Genomic DNA, 14,239 nt, shown 5'->3' with positions numbered 1-14,239 from the left:
GTCTTCAGGCATTTGACTACAGGCTGTGCAATCACAGATAGCATTGGGTTGCTGTTTCCAGGGAGGACACCATAAAAAGTGAAGACAAAAGGAAAGGAAAAATTCCAGGCATAGGAAAGACTGGGCAAGTCAGGTCAGGCCTTTTCTCTTAGCTCACCTTACTAAAATTTAAATATTTTCAATTCTAAGATAACCCTAAGAAGAAGAATATATTATTTAATTATTTATTAATATTATTAATTCCTAACATTAGGAAAGCTGGTCAGTATCTTCAAGAGGAAAGCCAAATTTCCCCTTCCCGTCCACTTCAGACAAACACAGTGGGCTTACATCAGAAAGGAGGCAACTTCCAATCTGTCATGTTTAAACAGCTGAACAGATTAAAAGCCCAGAGGTTTTCATAATCAAAAACTACCTCCCCTGTTGCATTTCTAGAGCACCAGTGACTTCCTTCACTCATCACTGCAACTCTCCATAAGCTTACACAATAGCTAACCATTGACTTCCCTCCCAAACACAGTCTCAACATGAGACAGACTAAGAGGCACTCCTGACAGCAGCAACAGCAGCAGCTGAATACAGCAATAACAAACAAATTTCCCTACCATGCTGAATCTGGACACAGCTGGTGAATCTTAGATGATGTATTCAAATATGCTTAGTCCTATATAATGAAATTCCTTTGAGCTAAAATTTCAGGTTGTCATTTTAGAGGAATACAGAAGTATTTGTTTGTTTTAAGCATTTATGAACCCAAAGCAACAAAAGCATTGATCTAATTTCTAATTTTTAAAAATTTGTTTGTTTTGTTGGGATTTTATTTTAATAACAAGGAAAAGAGCTTGCAAAGGCCTTTTGGAGTGCTTTAGGGTTGAGGGGTTTTTGGAAGAACAATACCCCTGTGGGGTTCTGTATGAGACACCAGAACACCCTGTGAAGGCATGGGACCAAGAAACAAAGCTGAATAAGAAAGGACTGTAAAACAAAGGAAAAGTTGACAAATCTACTTTCATTGTCCAAGCTGAATGAAATGCAAAAGAATAAACAGAGCATAAACAGTGAAGAGTAAATCAGAATATTAGTGATTCCTCCAACTGAATCAACCAAGGCATTAATGATGAAATAATTAAGCATGTTGTTGAAAGAGGAAAAAGAACAAACAATAGTGTTACATCAGAATAAATAGAACAGCTAAAGAGATCCAGGATAACCTGTCCAAATCACAAGAGTCTGCAAACAGCCTGCCAGATGCTGTGCTAACACTTTGCTGTGCCTAGGCACACCAAGGCCAGAACTTTGTTAAACCATTTTCACCCAGGACCTAGCATGAGACCTACTTATATTAGTATAAATACACAGACAGAAACACTCAAAACAAGCAGAGCCATACCTGAGAGCCGGGGATTGGGAAAGAAAGCGAGAGGAAATGCTGAGGTTTTCAGTCCTTTCCAGATTCCTACATGAGCCACCTAAAAATTTTGGTTAAAGAGAAAGAAAAATGAGCAGTTTATTTGCAGAGCATTTTCATATATAAATTTTCTTATCATAGAGATATCAAGTGTTCCTTGATATCCAAGGGGATTTTTTTAAGCTAAAGCCACAGAGAACTAAATAATTGTATTTTCTTTGCTTTTAGTGTTCCACTTAGATTACTCTGCCTTAAGCTGCTACTCTCCCTAAGGGTACGCCTCCTCCTTTTTAGCTTCCCTTTGTGTCCTATCGTGCCTGTAGGACTGTGAGGCACTGGCATGAAGCAGAAAACAAACACATCAAAGAGGAAAAAAATAAAAGAAAAAACAAAGAACCCGAAAAACTCACAGAGATGTTGCTGCCTGCAACAATTATTAATTCTAAAAAGATATGCTTTGTTCTGGAGTGGGTCGATAAAGACAAATCAGCTCCTTTGCCACTCTGATGTCTCCTCTTATTCTCTCTCTCCACCCAGCCTTTTCTTTTGTGACATTGGTGATGCCTTGAAGCACCACTAGAGGCCACTGCGTGTCACCTACGGGGGTGAACGCGCAGCCAATACCTTCCTTTACAACAGGAAAAACCGGTCCGGGAGCAAAGCAACAGCTCTTTAGGATTCCAGGGACAGTACTAACACAACCTGACACATAGCCCAGTCTCACCCACACAAATTACACACAGACAGATGCAGTTAACAGATGTCACTCTCCTTTAGGCCTCTTACACTGTTTTCCATTTTTTCCCCTGTCCCCATGAAAGCCTAGCAGAACTTGTAGCCTGCTTTGGTTTATGCAAGGAAAAATCAGGAGTGACCTTCAAAAGTCTCCCCACTGAACATAGAGATGTACCTTTTCCATCAGTGTTGCTCAGGGTCCCAAAATGCTCCTTGAGGAACTTTTCCTGATCAGGTATTTGAGGAATTTCTCCCTCAGGCATGCTGGTACCCACATCCTCCTCTCCTTCTTCTCCCTCCAGGTCTGAGGCACCATCTACACTTAGAGGTTCAGTGCCTTCAGAATCTGGGAAAAGGCAAGAAAACTTCAGTGCTGTAAAAACTTAATCAGAGTAACATTAACCAAGTTAAAAAAAAAAAAATCAACAAAGATGATAGATTGAACCTAGAATGTTAAAGTCAGTCAGCATTACATGCAGTAATTCTCTAATCTACCATAGCTCACAAATAGCATAGCCTATGGCATAATCAGTACTAAACCTGTCTTCTTAGCTAGCAAGGTAAGAGAAAGCCAAAGGTGCACCAACTCCTGCTTCTACAGTGGCTTTGTTGAGGTTCAAATGCTCCTGGGTCTGTACAGCAGTACCAGTGAGATTAACAGGACTGTGACCTCAGGCCAGCTCACTAAGAGCTCACAGACAAATATATTTATAATGTCTTTGCATCTTACCTTCATTGGGATGGTCTGGGCTGGACAGACGACTGCTGCTGTAATCTACAGAGCAGGCACTGTCTGGACTGTGTTTGTCTGGGCATCCATTACTGTGATAACCTCTACAGAGCTTCCCATGGGGCAATGCTTTTACCTGGAACTCACTACAAGAGAGACAGGAAGATACAGCACTAGAAGACATATTTGTTAACGTGCAAAGAACACATTTTAACTTTAATAAGGCCTTACCTGTGTTAGTAATACCTTTTATTACAAATGTAAAGCTTTAAAGACAAAATGAAGTTGATTTCTCTCATCATAACACATTTTATTTTTTGCATTTCATTAAGCTTGGACATGGAAGTCCCAAGGGGACTGTCTGATTTTCTGGGTGTTGTCAGTTCCCATGATTACCAGGCACCAGCAGCACACTGCTCTGGCTGGATTTCCAGCACAGGTGAGGAACAAATGTAGAAGTTACATGATGAAAAAGGGAATAAAACCAGGCCTATACCTGCAGGAGAGAAACTAGTTTGCCATAGATTTAAGCTCTAATACACTTTTTTTCCCATTACATGACCTGCTTCTTCGGGAAAATTCTGTGATGCAAAATATAAAAGATTCTGTCTGAGAAATACGAATTTACTGAAGAATATCATACAAAAATACTCTTGTATGACAGGGTTTCTGATTTCTGTTGTGATTTCATGGATCTTATTTTGTCAAATGTCACCAGCACTGTTCTTTTGCCTGATGCCTAAGGACTTCAATTTCCCACTTTTTGAAATACTTTGGTTTCAAAGGTACTCCAAGGCAAGGTAGGATGCAGAATTCAATCAACTTCTGAATGGCAACTGAATGGCAACTACCCCTGACAGCTCCCACACTGTGTAAAGATTGCCATGTGTCCAGCCTCTATCCTACATCAGTGGAGGGCCTTCCTTTCTTACATGATGGAGGCAGCACATGGGTCTACTCTGTCCAAATGTTATCATCACAAAATTAAAAATGAAAAATAAACTAGGCAAAACTTAGCAGCCTCAACTTCAAAATCTTGGCATGCACTCTTGCATAAAAGTCTGCCTAAAGCTCTCAGCCCCACTCAGTGTAACATGACAGAAGACAAAGGAAATTAAACAGCCACTAGCATCAGGTTAAGAGGGGAAGGAAAGAACAAAATTCAGGGAAGAAAAAAAAAAAGGGAGCACAGAAAAATTAAATTATGCACAATTAAAACAGAAAAAACAGCAGAGGAATAAAAAAGGTCTCCACTGTCTCCAGTGTCCTTTTTAATTCCATCGGTATTGTGCAAGTCATTCTACTTCCCATAAAAGAGTAACCACACACTACATTTGCTAAATTCTTGCCCAATTTTCATAAGTGTCCTGTCAGTCCTCCTGGGTAGGTATTTCACTGCTGCATATGTGTCACTGTCAGTGAGTTTTCCAGCTTCCAAGTTTTCCCTTGCTATTTTCAACCCGGATAAGGGAGAAATCAAAAAGGCTGCTCCCAAGTTGTTTACTCAACCAAAAAAAAGTTTGGAGGAGACTACTAATGTGCAGTTTCCTCAGAGGAATATTATTTTAATGGTGCCTTCTTAGTTTCATATTCCTCTAGCATCCATCTGACACAGAACTCTCAACTAAACATGCCAGACATCAATCAGGCAGAAAGTCACGTCATCAAAGTTACCGCACAAGCTGCAAGAAAATCAGAACAGAAACATCTGAGCCATGCACAGCAGAGAACTTATTTTTAACCTGCTAGAGTCTGTGGGATGGATTTCATCTTGCTCAGGGTAGATTACACATTCCTCACTCTCAGAAGGTTCCAGTTCCTGAGAGAAAATCCCCTCTTCACAAGACACAAGCCGAATCACTTGGGGTCGCACACAAGACCCGTTATCTTGGGGAGGTATTGAGTTGCCAACCTGGTTGAATTAAAAAGAGGAAAAAAACCAGGTATTACCAGTGTTTTACCTTACACCAGCAAGTGCTGTGGAGGGCTAGAAAGTATGCATTACAGCACAGAATATGATCAGCAATCTAAGATCAGAAAACACAGCAATCCTATGTCTTTTCTGTTCCTTATTTACTATAACGGTCAGACTACTGCTGTACTTTCTTGGTTTGTTTCCTGTTTACAATTCCCTGAAGTTCTTTGGTAAAGTACTCTTTGATCACACATGGCTTCTATGGACTGATTGGACAATTCACAAAACTGAGCCATTTCAGCTGAAAAACTGCATTACTGCACTCAACAGCCTGATTCCTCTTCTCAGTCACACAGTTACAGGCTTCTAAAGAAGCCAGGCCCTAGGACAGACTGCTACTGGAAAATAGGCACTACCTTTCTGAGGATGAGCACTCATTACTTGCTGTGAACAATCAATACAAGATCAAAGAGAATTAACTAATCTAGCACAGCCAACAACTAAAGGCTTCATGTGAGTCACATTCCAGTGGCTACTGGAGTCAAGAAACTGCATCCCAGCACAGTGAGCTAACAGGTTACCAGGTTTTTACACACCTGTAATTCCAAGCTCAACCTTTCAACTTGTTTTTGACATAACAATTCAAAGAACTAAAAGAAAACATGAGGTCTTCCTGGCATTGAAGAGAAACCTTGACCCCATATAGTCTCTGCTGTAAGACAGCAGAATCACACATTGCAGGAGTATTAATTACAATAGAGTTGTCTAATAAGTTCCCCAGAAGTCATTTAGAAAACCTTTAACAATAGAAGGAATGGCATCAGGTAGTAATAAATGTAGGTGATAACAAGTAGATGCACTAAGAGTGGGTTCACCTCCTGCTCATAGCACAGCCCTTACCTTGTTGGCGTGCACAGGAAGGTCACTGTGCTCTTCTCTGTCGTCCCCATTGCTGTTTTGAGACAGGGAGTCTCGACTTGGCGAGCGGGACACAGAGAAGGACTCCAGCTGGCGCAGGTCCAGCATGGATTTCACAGTCATCTCTATGCTGCTGGCTGGCTGGGACCAGCGGCCACGCTGCCGGGGCATCTTGCTCAGTGGAGCCTCTGAGCGCTGCATTGCTGCTATCTCTTTGGCCTGAAGGAAATTAAAACACACACTGCCTTAGAGACTGAGTGTTGCTGCTGGAAAAACAGGAGAAAAAACACAAGTTACACAGAAAAAAATAGTTATGTCTATCCCAATAAAAGCCTCAAAATTGTCTAAGAGACAGCTTGAAAGGGCACATTTAACCATAAATATCAAGTAAAAATGACACTTTTATTGCTGCTTCTTGCATAGTTGAACAGCTAAATGTCTTGCTCAAATCCAAGTATATGAACAGCTTCATCACCACACAGATTCTGACAAAAAAATTAAAGGACAAAAGCATAACATCTAATGGAAAAAGACTGATGTAAAAATCTCAAGTGCAGCTCTAGACTCTAAACACCCTAGTCTCTTAAACTATGCTCTATTTTGCCATGTCCAAATCATTCTTCAGAGAGAGGTTTCTCACCACAGCTGCACCTTTCCCATATGTGCAAATGAAGTATTTAATCTCTCTGAGAATTTCTTCTTCAGTTTCCCTATAACAAGAAATACAATCTAAAGGTTTAGTAACTCACCCTTCTCATTTCCCAGTGGGAAAGGCTTCTTGAGAGGGTAAGGTCTGGATCTGCAAAGGTAAAGAGATATGCACCTAGTTGACATCCTGGCCAGCAGTCCAGCTGTTGAACAACCTCTTACTTCATCTTTCAACAAAAGCAGTACTCCTACACCTTTTGAACCACTGTCAACACATGCTTTCCCACTGAGTACTCAAATCATTGTATCAAAATTTTAATGGAGACATACAATTTTATGTAAGATTTTCATTGAATCAGTAGACCACTGCAGAACACTTGCCAGAGTGCAGTGCCCTCCCACAAACTTGGGGAAAAATTTTGCTCCAATATACTGTACCATCTGTGGTAAAAATACATCAAATTAAAAATAGCAATCTCTACTGTAAGTTTTATCAGTAAAAAAAACCTTACCTTTTGGCTTCTCCAGACTTTTAATAGCTTGTATATCCCAGCCCATGAAACTAATTCAAAATTTCTTTAGCCAGTTGAAACTAGCAAGAAACTTGGCAATTTAACAACTGTATTTCTAGACAGTTTAACAACTGTAGTTCTAGAGGACTCTGAAATGCATCCATCTTCAGATGCAGGAATGGGCAGCTCCACATTGCCCATTGGTATCTATCCATCTGCTTCTGTTTTGGTCTCTCTCTTTCTGCCCATACCTTGTTATCCCTAAGCCAGTGTCTCACATCTCCTCCTCCCCTCACATCCATGCCATTTTCCTCCAGCTCTGCCCATGTCCCTCTTCCATTTATACCTGAGTCTCTCTCAGTGTTGCAGTTGGACTGAATATTGAAAGACTGCAGCCCTCGTAACTCATCTTCATCATTCCCTTCATCTTCACCATCCTTATCGCTGTCTGATGAGAGTGCAGGCACAGAGGACAGGGCAGAGATGGACTCATGTCTGCAAGGCAGGAATTAGGAGGAGAATTACAGTTTATGCATGAACTGCCCACCATTTCAATCCTTACACCAGTTCTCCACCTTGTCTCCATCCATGTTCAGGAGGCTGCCTCAACTGTCTCAAGGAGCCCTTGCTCTAGCACAGTCCCTCTGAGAACCAGGGCAAGCTAAACCCTGCAGAAAGATGTGCAGACCCTGCCACAACAACATTCTCATATGCACAGAAGGTTGACAAAAATCAGAAGAAAGCAATTCTGAGAAAGTCAAATTAAATGAAACTGGGCTTTCCATTTCAGACTGCCAATTGATAAGGTCAAGATGGTAGATTATATTTGAAAGGCAAATATTTTTCCCACCCTTAAGCATTTCTTCTCTGGAGCTGATTTACACATCAAAAACTCAGAGATAGTCTCTGTTCGAAAGTAATTTGGTTTATGGCAAATTATCCCTTAAGAGACAGGTTCATTTCAAGGATTGCTTCAAGCAGAACCTGAAGGCACAGCCCACACACCTTTAGAGCACCATGCTATTTTAACTTTCAAGCACAAGGATCATGTAAAGCATATCTTGTGCAGATCTTCTATTAAAGTAGGTCAAGTTTTACTACACACCTCAGAGGCACTCCCAGCATAGAATTGCCCACTACCAATCAAGGATGCTCATTAACATCAAATTTTACCCTCCCTCCTTCTTCTCTTCCCTTTCCTCTGCTCCCTCCTTCAGTCAACAGGATCAAATGAACAAATAAAGCTTTGGACAATAATTAAAGAAAGAAGAATCCCCAACAAATACACTTGAATAGCCCCCACTCCATGGCCTTGAGCTAGAGTGCCAAACTCATAAGTGACATTTATAGGATATCACTGGTGGGTGTTGAGTGCTGAGCATTATTCATGAAATAAAAATAACTCATCCACCAAACACACAGCAGTCTGGTGAGGGACAAACCTCTCCTGCAGCTGACAGATAGCAGGCAATATTGAAACATGGCAAGAAGCAGTTAAGGTATTTTAATCTTTTCCTGTGTAGTGGCAGAACATAATTTCCATTTCATTAGGAGTAATAACTACTTGACCATTTCAGATGAGCTTTGAAGTGTTCTGGCAAAAAGAAAAGTGAAACTGACTGTAGCCTGCAGAGTTCTCCAGTGAAAAAGTTTCATTTTGTTCATTCACATCTACTCTTGACATTTAATTTTGTCAGTCTCTTCATCTTTCTTACTGTCTCCTACTATGCTCATCTTGTCACTCACAGGTTCTTGTGCCTAAGCAGGGGAATCCTAACAAAGCCCAAGCACCACAGTATGTTTGAGGATATGCCATGTTTCACCCTATGACATACAAAGTTAATATTGCCTACCATTAATAAAAGTAATTAATGTATCAGTAACTTTGATAGCATCCTTCTGCTTCTGTTCATTATGGCTGTTTGAGGAGTTTATTGAGACAAGAGTTGGATTATTAGACCTTTAAATATCTAGCTGGTTGAATACCTCACAATGATGAGGTGATATGGCAAGGCAAGGTTATGTGTTTGCCAAGCTCTTTTAGGTACTATCATTGGGGTAAATGGAGAAGGAAGGATTGCTATCCATGTGTTTTATGTTACAAATAGAAAGATGGCCCCTGCCCATCAGATGGTGGCCAAAAAAACTAGTAAGGGAAAAGTATGTTCCAGTATCCTTAAAGTAGCAGAGTAAGAAAATGCAAAACATATTTTGGAAGTCAGATGGGGTTTTTTTCATACTTCACAGGAGGTATAAACAAGTTATGGAGGAACATATTTGATAAAGACATACAGTTATCTTGCACTAGCCCAGCAAAAATTCATGCCCTTCTTCCACATCCTTCTTTTCACAACTCAAGTGTGCTTTTCAAACTCAGTTCTGTAACTTGAAGGGAGATGGATGAATGAATGAGATTTTCAAATTGATCTTAGGCCTACTGACTTGAAACTGAGATACTCCTGAAATGCAGTTTCCCAAGGTTCTTGTGTGTTTTAACTGTTGGTCTTGCCCAAGTCAACCCTTCTATTCAGACTTCACTATTTCTCCTTTCTTTCTCTGTCTGCCCCATGTACTTTGGATTTTCTCCTAAGTCTCCTGTTGCACACATCTCAATACTCTTGTTTAGTTCTTTTTCATGCTTAGATGAGAGTCAGTGCAATGTACAGTGAGTTTTCAAGCACAGAAGCTGTTTCTAAATAAGCACAACATGAGAGCATTTTGAAAATGAAGGAGTAAGACTTCTGGAGTTTGCTGAATTCCTCCTGAAAGCCAAACCCCAAAGCATCATTATACCAGAATGAATGTTTCAGAGTAGTTATTCCAGAACAGCATGTACAGACATGTCCAATTCTTACGATGCATGTGACTCAGAGCAAGTGTTTTAATTGCAATTGTTAATCTTCTTTGCTGAGGAACTATTCCCATTCTAGTATCATAGAATCACAGAATCATTAAGGTTGGAAAAGACCTCCAAAACTATCAAGTCCAATATTTGACTGAATATCACCATGCCCACTAAACTATATCATGGAGTGTCATGTCTACTCATTTGTTAAGACTTCCAGGATTAATTTTCCCTTGGGACCCTGTTCCAAAGCTTAACCACTCCTTCAGTGAATAAACTTTTCCTAAAGTCCAACATGAACTTTCCTTGGCACAGCTTGAGGTGCTTTTCCCTTGTTCTGTTGCTAGTTGCCTGGGAGAAGAGGCAAACTGTCAGCTCACTACAACCTAAATCTTGTTCCATACAGGTAGGCAGTGTCAGTTGCTCTTCAGCTCCCAGTTTTTGAAGGGTCACACAGTATAGGGTGAATGGAAGGGAAGGACCTTAAATTAGAAAGTCTTCAGGACATAGTATAGACTTAAAAAGTGCCACATGCCATTATGGAGTTCTAGTATTCAGACATCTGATAATAGGTATTCTGTATTCTTTTGTGTGACCTGAACCCAACTCTGTTTTGCTTTCTTGAAACAAAACAAAGCAGACAAGAATGGCAAGTATCCATTTAAAGAGGTATGCTGTCAGCATTCCCACTCTGATCTTGTGCTACCCAAACCCTCAGCTTTAGGGACATATTTATGAAACTGTAACATCCTGTGTGGTAGGTATCAGTGGCAGATTATAGCCTTCTGCTTCCCCCTCAAATGTTGAAGGGTTTTAAAAAGGAAAGTTATTCTGCTTTTCTCCACAGAAGGATCACAGTGCATTGACTTGAGAGTTGCCCTAATGTTATAATTGCAGTAGTTCATCACAGACTGAGGCACCATTTTCTGATAAGGCATCAAAAGCCTGCCCCATTCTAAGCCCTAGAAACAACACAGCTTTCCTGGACTGGACAAGATCCACTGAGAATTTGATAAGGAGCTCTTCTTTCCAAATATATTTGACAGCACACAGTACTTCTTCAGTACACATATGTAACTTTTAGACAATTTAATTTGGATATTTCTTTTTCTCCTGCTATTTATAATAAAGAGCCAAGGAAAACCACAGATACAGTGATTTTTAAAACATGACTATAAGCCCTCCAAAAATTCCACAGTAAAATCAGCTTAAAACTTGAGACAAGCTTTTCTAAACTAGAAACATATACTTGGATCAAAACCAAAACTCTACTAAATGGCCTTTACATGATTTCTTCACTGAAAATATAAAAGCCTTAAAACCAAAATGAACCAGCAATCTCAGTTGAGTACAGGTTCTATTATCCTGAACTATCAATGCTGCTCATGTTCACAAAAAAGCACACATGTGCAATTACCACAACCAGAGATAGAACTCAAAGGCTCTCAGCCACACTATAGAGAACTGTGGGTCATACAGGTCAGAGCAGTTGCAAAGTAATACAATGTTCCATAAAGGTGAGTCAGAGAAATCATTCAGAGGAGAAACTTTAGTCTCTAAAAATTTTTGGAGGGACTGAAAATGCTGGGACTCTTTAGTTCAGAGAACAAGTTGGACAAAGAGAGGTTATGAAAAAGGTTTACAAAACCAAGGGCACTGCTGAGATAGCTGGCTGCAGAACAAAAGATCACCAGAGCACACAATATTCAGAAGCAGAGGAGTTTGAACAAAACTAGTAGGAATGTGCTTTAACAGAGACAAAAAGTCCTCCTTTCCACAGGGAGCAGTGAACTCCAGGAACCTGTCACCAAAGAAGGCTGCAGAGGCAGACAATATTACGAAGTTCAAAAAGAATTTATACAAACTCAGTGGACAACTGGTTCATGTCCAGACAGTAAAGGAAAAAGGTAGAGATGTACCTCCTAACATCCCTGATGTAACAATGGAGCATGAGGCAAATAGACCACAAAAGTTCATATAGCAAGGCTCACAGTGTCTCACTAAATAGCATCTTCCATTGCCACAGAATTGCCCAGAACACTGGGCTTTGTGGAGCACTTGTTTGACCCAAAAAGGCATCTTCTGTGTGTTTACACTGCTGATGTTACTCACCTGGGTCAATTCCTGCCCTGACAGTTGCAACTGGATAGACAGCACTGTCCTGAATTGAAAATCTTCATCTCCCACCACCTCCTCAGATCAATTTTGTTACCCCAGCATTATTTTAATTATTCATCCTGTAATACAAGGGAACTAGCAGGAAGTATTACTTTACCCACCACATCCTAGCCATACTGTTCTAAAGAACAACTAGTAGAACAAATGGCTTATCACAAGGCAGGGAGCTTTCTGATACTACTGTCAGTCTTCTGACAACAATTTTACACCACAAGTTGCAACTCAACTCTCTCCTGCAACCTACACAGACAGGCTTTGGAAACAAACAGAACAGGTACAGGGCACCTAGAAAACAAATCTCACTCAAGTTCATTAGTTTTCCTTCTCCCACCTCAGTAATGCTGGTCCAATAGGCTCTTCTTCCATTGTCAGTACAATCCAAAATGCTCTGGGAATTATGTCTTTGCTGATCTCCAGAGACCACAGAGGACAATCAAAACTGAAAACAAGCTTTCAAAGCTGACAAGTGGATTCCAGGCTTGCAAAGAGGCTACCAAACAAGTTTAATAAAGTTCTGGGCTTGGCGTGGCACTAGCACCGCCCTCCAGCAAGCGTCTGTGATGGAAACAAGTATTTACTCACGTGGAACAGGACTGGGATTATCTGTCACAGGCTGAGCCTTGGTATGGTAAGACTGCAGCTGCTGGAATAATAGACACTGCTATAAAAAGCACATTGCTTGACAGATCCAGAACTTTGGTTAGAAAAAAGACTTCCTGAGTTTTTCCAGCATTGTTACCAAAAGCACTTAATAGACAGGACTCGTTTCAGGAATGAGCAGATCAAGACTTTCCAAAACAAAACTATGCAGACAGACTTGTTACAACATTGCTTGCTCCCAAAGGGAGTGAGAAACTCCTCCTGATACTCAACAGCCAGCGTGGTAAATCCTCCAATCTTTTGGTACTTCCACATCCAGAACACTATTTGTAGTCATTTGGGACATAGGAACAAAAAAAATCTGCATTTATCCTTTTTTACCCCACTGTGATCTCATAAAAGCTTGGTCAGAGCTCTCCACTGCATTACTTACAGTCCAACTAGTCTCACTTACTTACAAACTACAGAGAAATCAAACACATTATATACTAATAATCAAAAATATCCCGCCACTCTTGTTCTGTTTAAAAACAGAGGCACAACTTTTTAAAGAAAGGTCACCAGATAAATTTAGATCTATTCAGCTTGTAGGCTGCAGTAATTGGCTTTTAGATACACTGTTTGCCAAGCAAAAAATAAGAATATTATTTAGCTAGCAAGAGCTTTTCCTGTATAAATAATTTTTTGTATTTACTATTCATATTGTAATTACCTTAGCTGAGTTTTTTCAAAGCCTCCAGAAAAATACTTAACAAAGAAACAGCAAAACTGTAAGGACTCTTTTAGAATTATGACCAACATAGCTAACTCATAGAGCTCACAGGTATATTTCAGTTCTGACACCACAGAAAACAGCCTTTAAGTTGCATTCAGCTTAGATGTAGAGAACTTTACTCATGAAGGATCACAGCTTCCTTGGTGGAATTCCATGTACCATCCTCAGTACTCCTAGATGAACTGCTTATTAAAGATTTTGACCACATCACTAAACTAAATTAAGACACAAGAGACATTGGATACATATTGCAATCAGTGGAGCACACTAAGTCTGTCTGAAGATCCCAGCCTTGTTTCTATGTCCAAAGAAGTGGGGGTACAAAACCAAATTCAACAGAGGAATAAGAGAACTTTTGGAAGAACACTATCAGCGAAGGCAGCAAAAACCTTACAGTTGAATCCCAGTGCCACATTTTCACATTCCACCCTACACAGGCAGCCACCTGCTCTCAGCCTGCTCTGCTCACCTCATGAGTCCAGCTGCCTTGTGAGGAGGAGACTTCTCTGCCTGCTTCCCTCTCTGCTTCATGTCCGACAGCCGCTGCCGCATGTTGATGGTCATCTCTGAGCTCAGCCGCCAGATGAAGATGCAGCTGGAAGAGAGAAAGGTGAGGCTGGGATCAAGTCTCACTTCAGTTTATTGGTGCTAATTCCCACTGTAGAGACAAACAGGAGCCTTTTCTGTCTGTGGCAGAGAGACACATGCAGAAACAGCTTCACAGAAACTCAATCCCAGGACAAGCCTCGTGATGAAGGGGTTAAACCTGCCTGTCAAAGTCTCCCTGTGAGTAAGAGCAACTGCAGAGATATTTACACAGACTTATCTCTGATCCTATACCTTTTTTGACTATCTGACCAGCTGCTGAAGGAAAAGCCCTCCCTGGTGAGCAGGATAAGTGGAGCCTACAGATTTGCATCTTCTAACAGTGGCTAAGCTGAAGTCTCTGACTGCCTCTACCCCCAACAGCAAGGC

At 40.6% G+C, this 14,239-nt stretch overlaps 1 protein-coding gene across 4 annotated transcripts in view; it reads right to left on the bottom strand.

Moving 5' to 3' along the window:
• Nucleotides 1-14,239, bottom strand: part of MAPKBP1 (mitogen-activated protein kinase binding protein 1) — a 95,987-nt gene that overhangs the window by 11,428 nt on the left and 70,320 nt on the right. For all 4 annotated transcript variants that reach the window (XM_079309045.1, XM_079309046.1, XM_079309048.1 and 1 more), the window contains exons 20-27: nucleotides 13,734-13,859; nucleotides 7,213-7,361; nucleotides 6,456-6,505; nucleotides 5,689-5,925; nucleotides 4,616-4,785; nucleotides 2,874-3,019; nucleotides 2,319-2,489; nucleotides 1,391-1,469 (exon numbers count right to left, since the gene is read on the bottom strand). In XM_079309045.1, coding sequence (XP_079165171.1) covers nucleotides 1,391-1,469; nucleotides 2,319-2,489; nucleotides 2,874-3,019; nucleotides 4,616-4,785; nucleotides 5,689-5,925; nucleotides 6,456-6,505; nucleotides 7,213-7,361; nucleotides 13,734-13,859 — 1,128 coding nt within the window. The remainder of the gene's footprint in view (nucleotides 1-1,390; nucleotides 1,470-2,318; nucleotides 2,490-2,873; nucleotides 3,020-4,615; nucleotides 4,786-5,688; nucleotides 5,926-6,455; nucleotides 6,506-7,212; nucleotides 7,362-13,733; nucleotides 13,860-14,239) is intronic.

Source organism: Erithacus rubecula (assembly GCF_903797595.1).
Source record: "Erithacus rubecula genome assembly, chromosome: 6".
In the NCBI taxonomy this organism is placed as follows: Eukaryota; Metazoa; Chordata; class Aves; order Passeriformes; family Muscicapidae; genus Erithacus; species Erithacus rubecula.
Note: the sequence above shows the minus strand (reverse complement) of the source record. Positions and strands in the feature narration are given on the sequence as shown.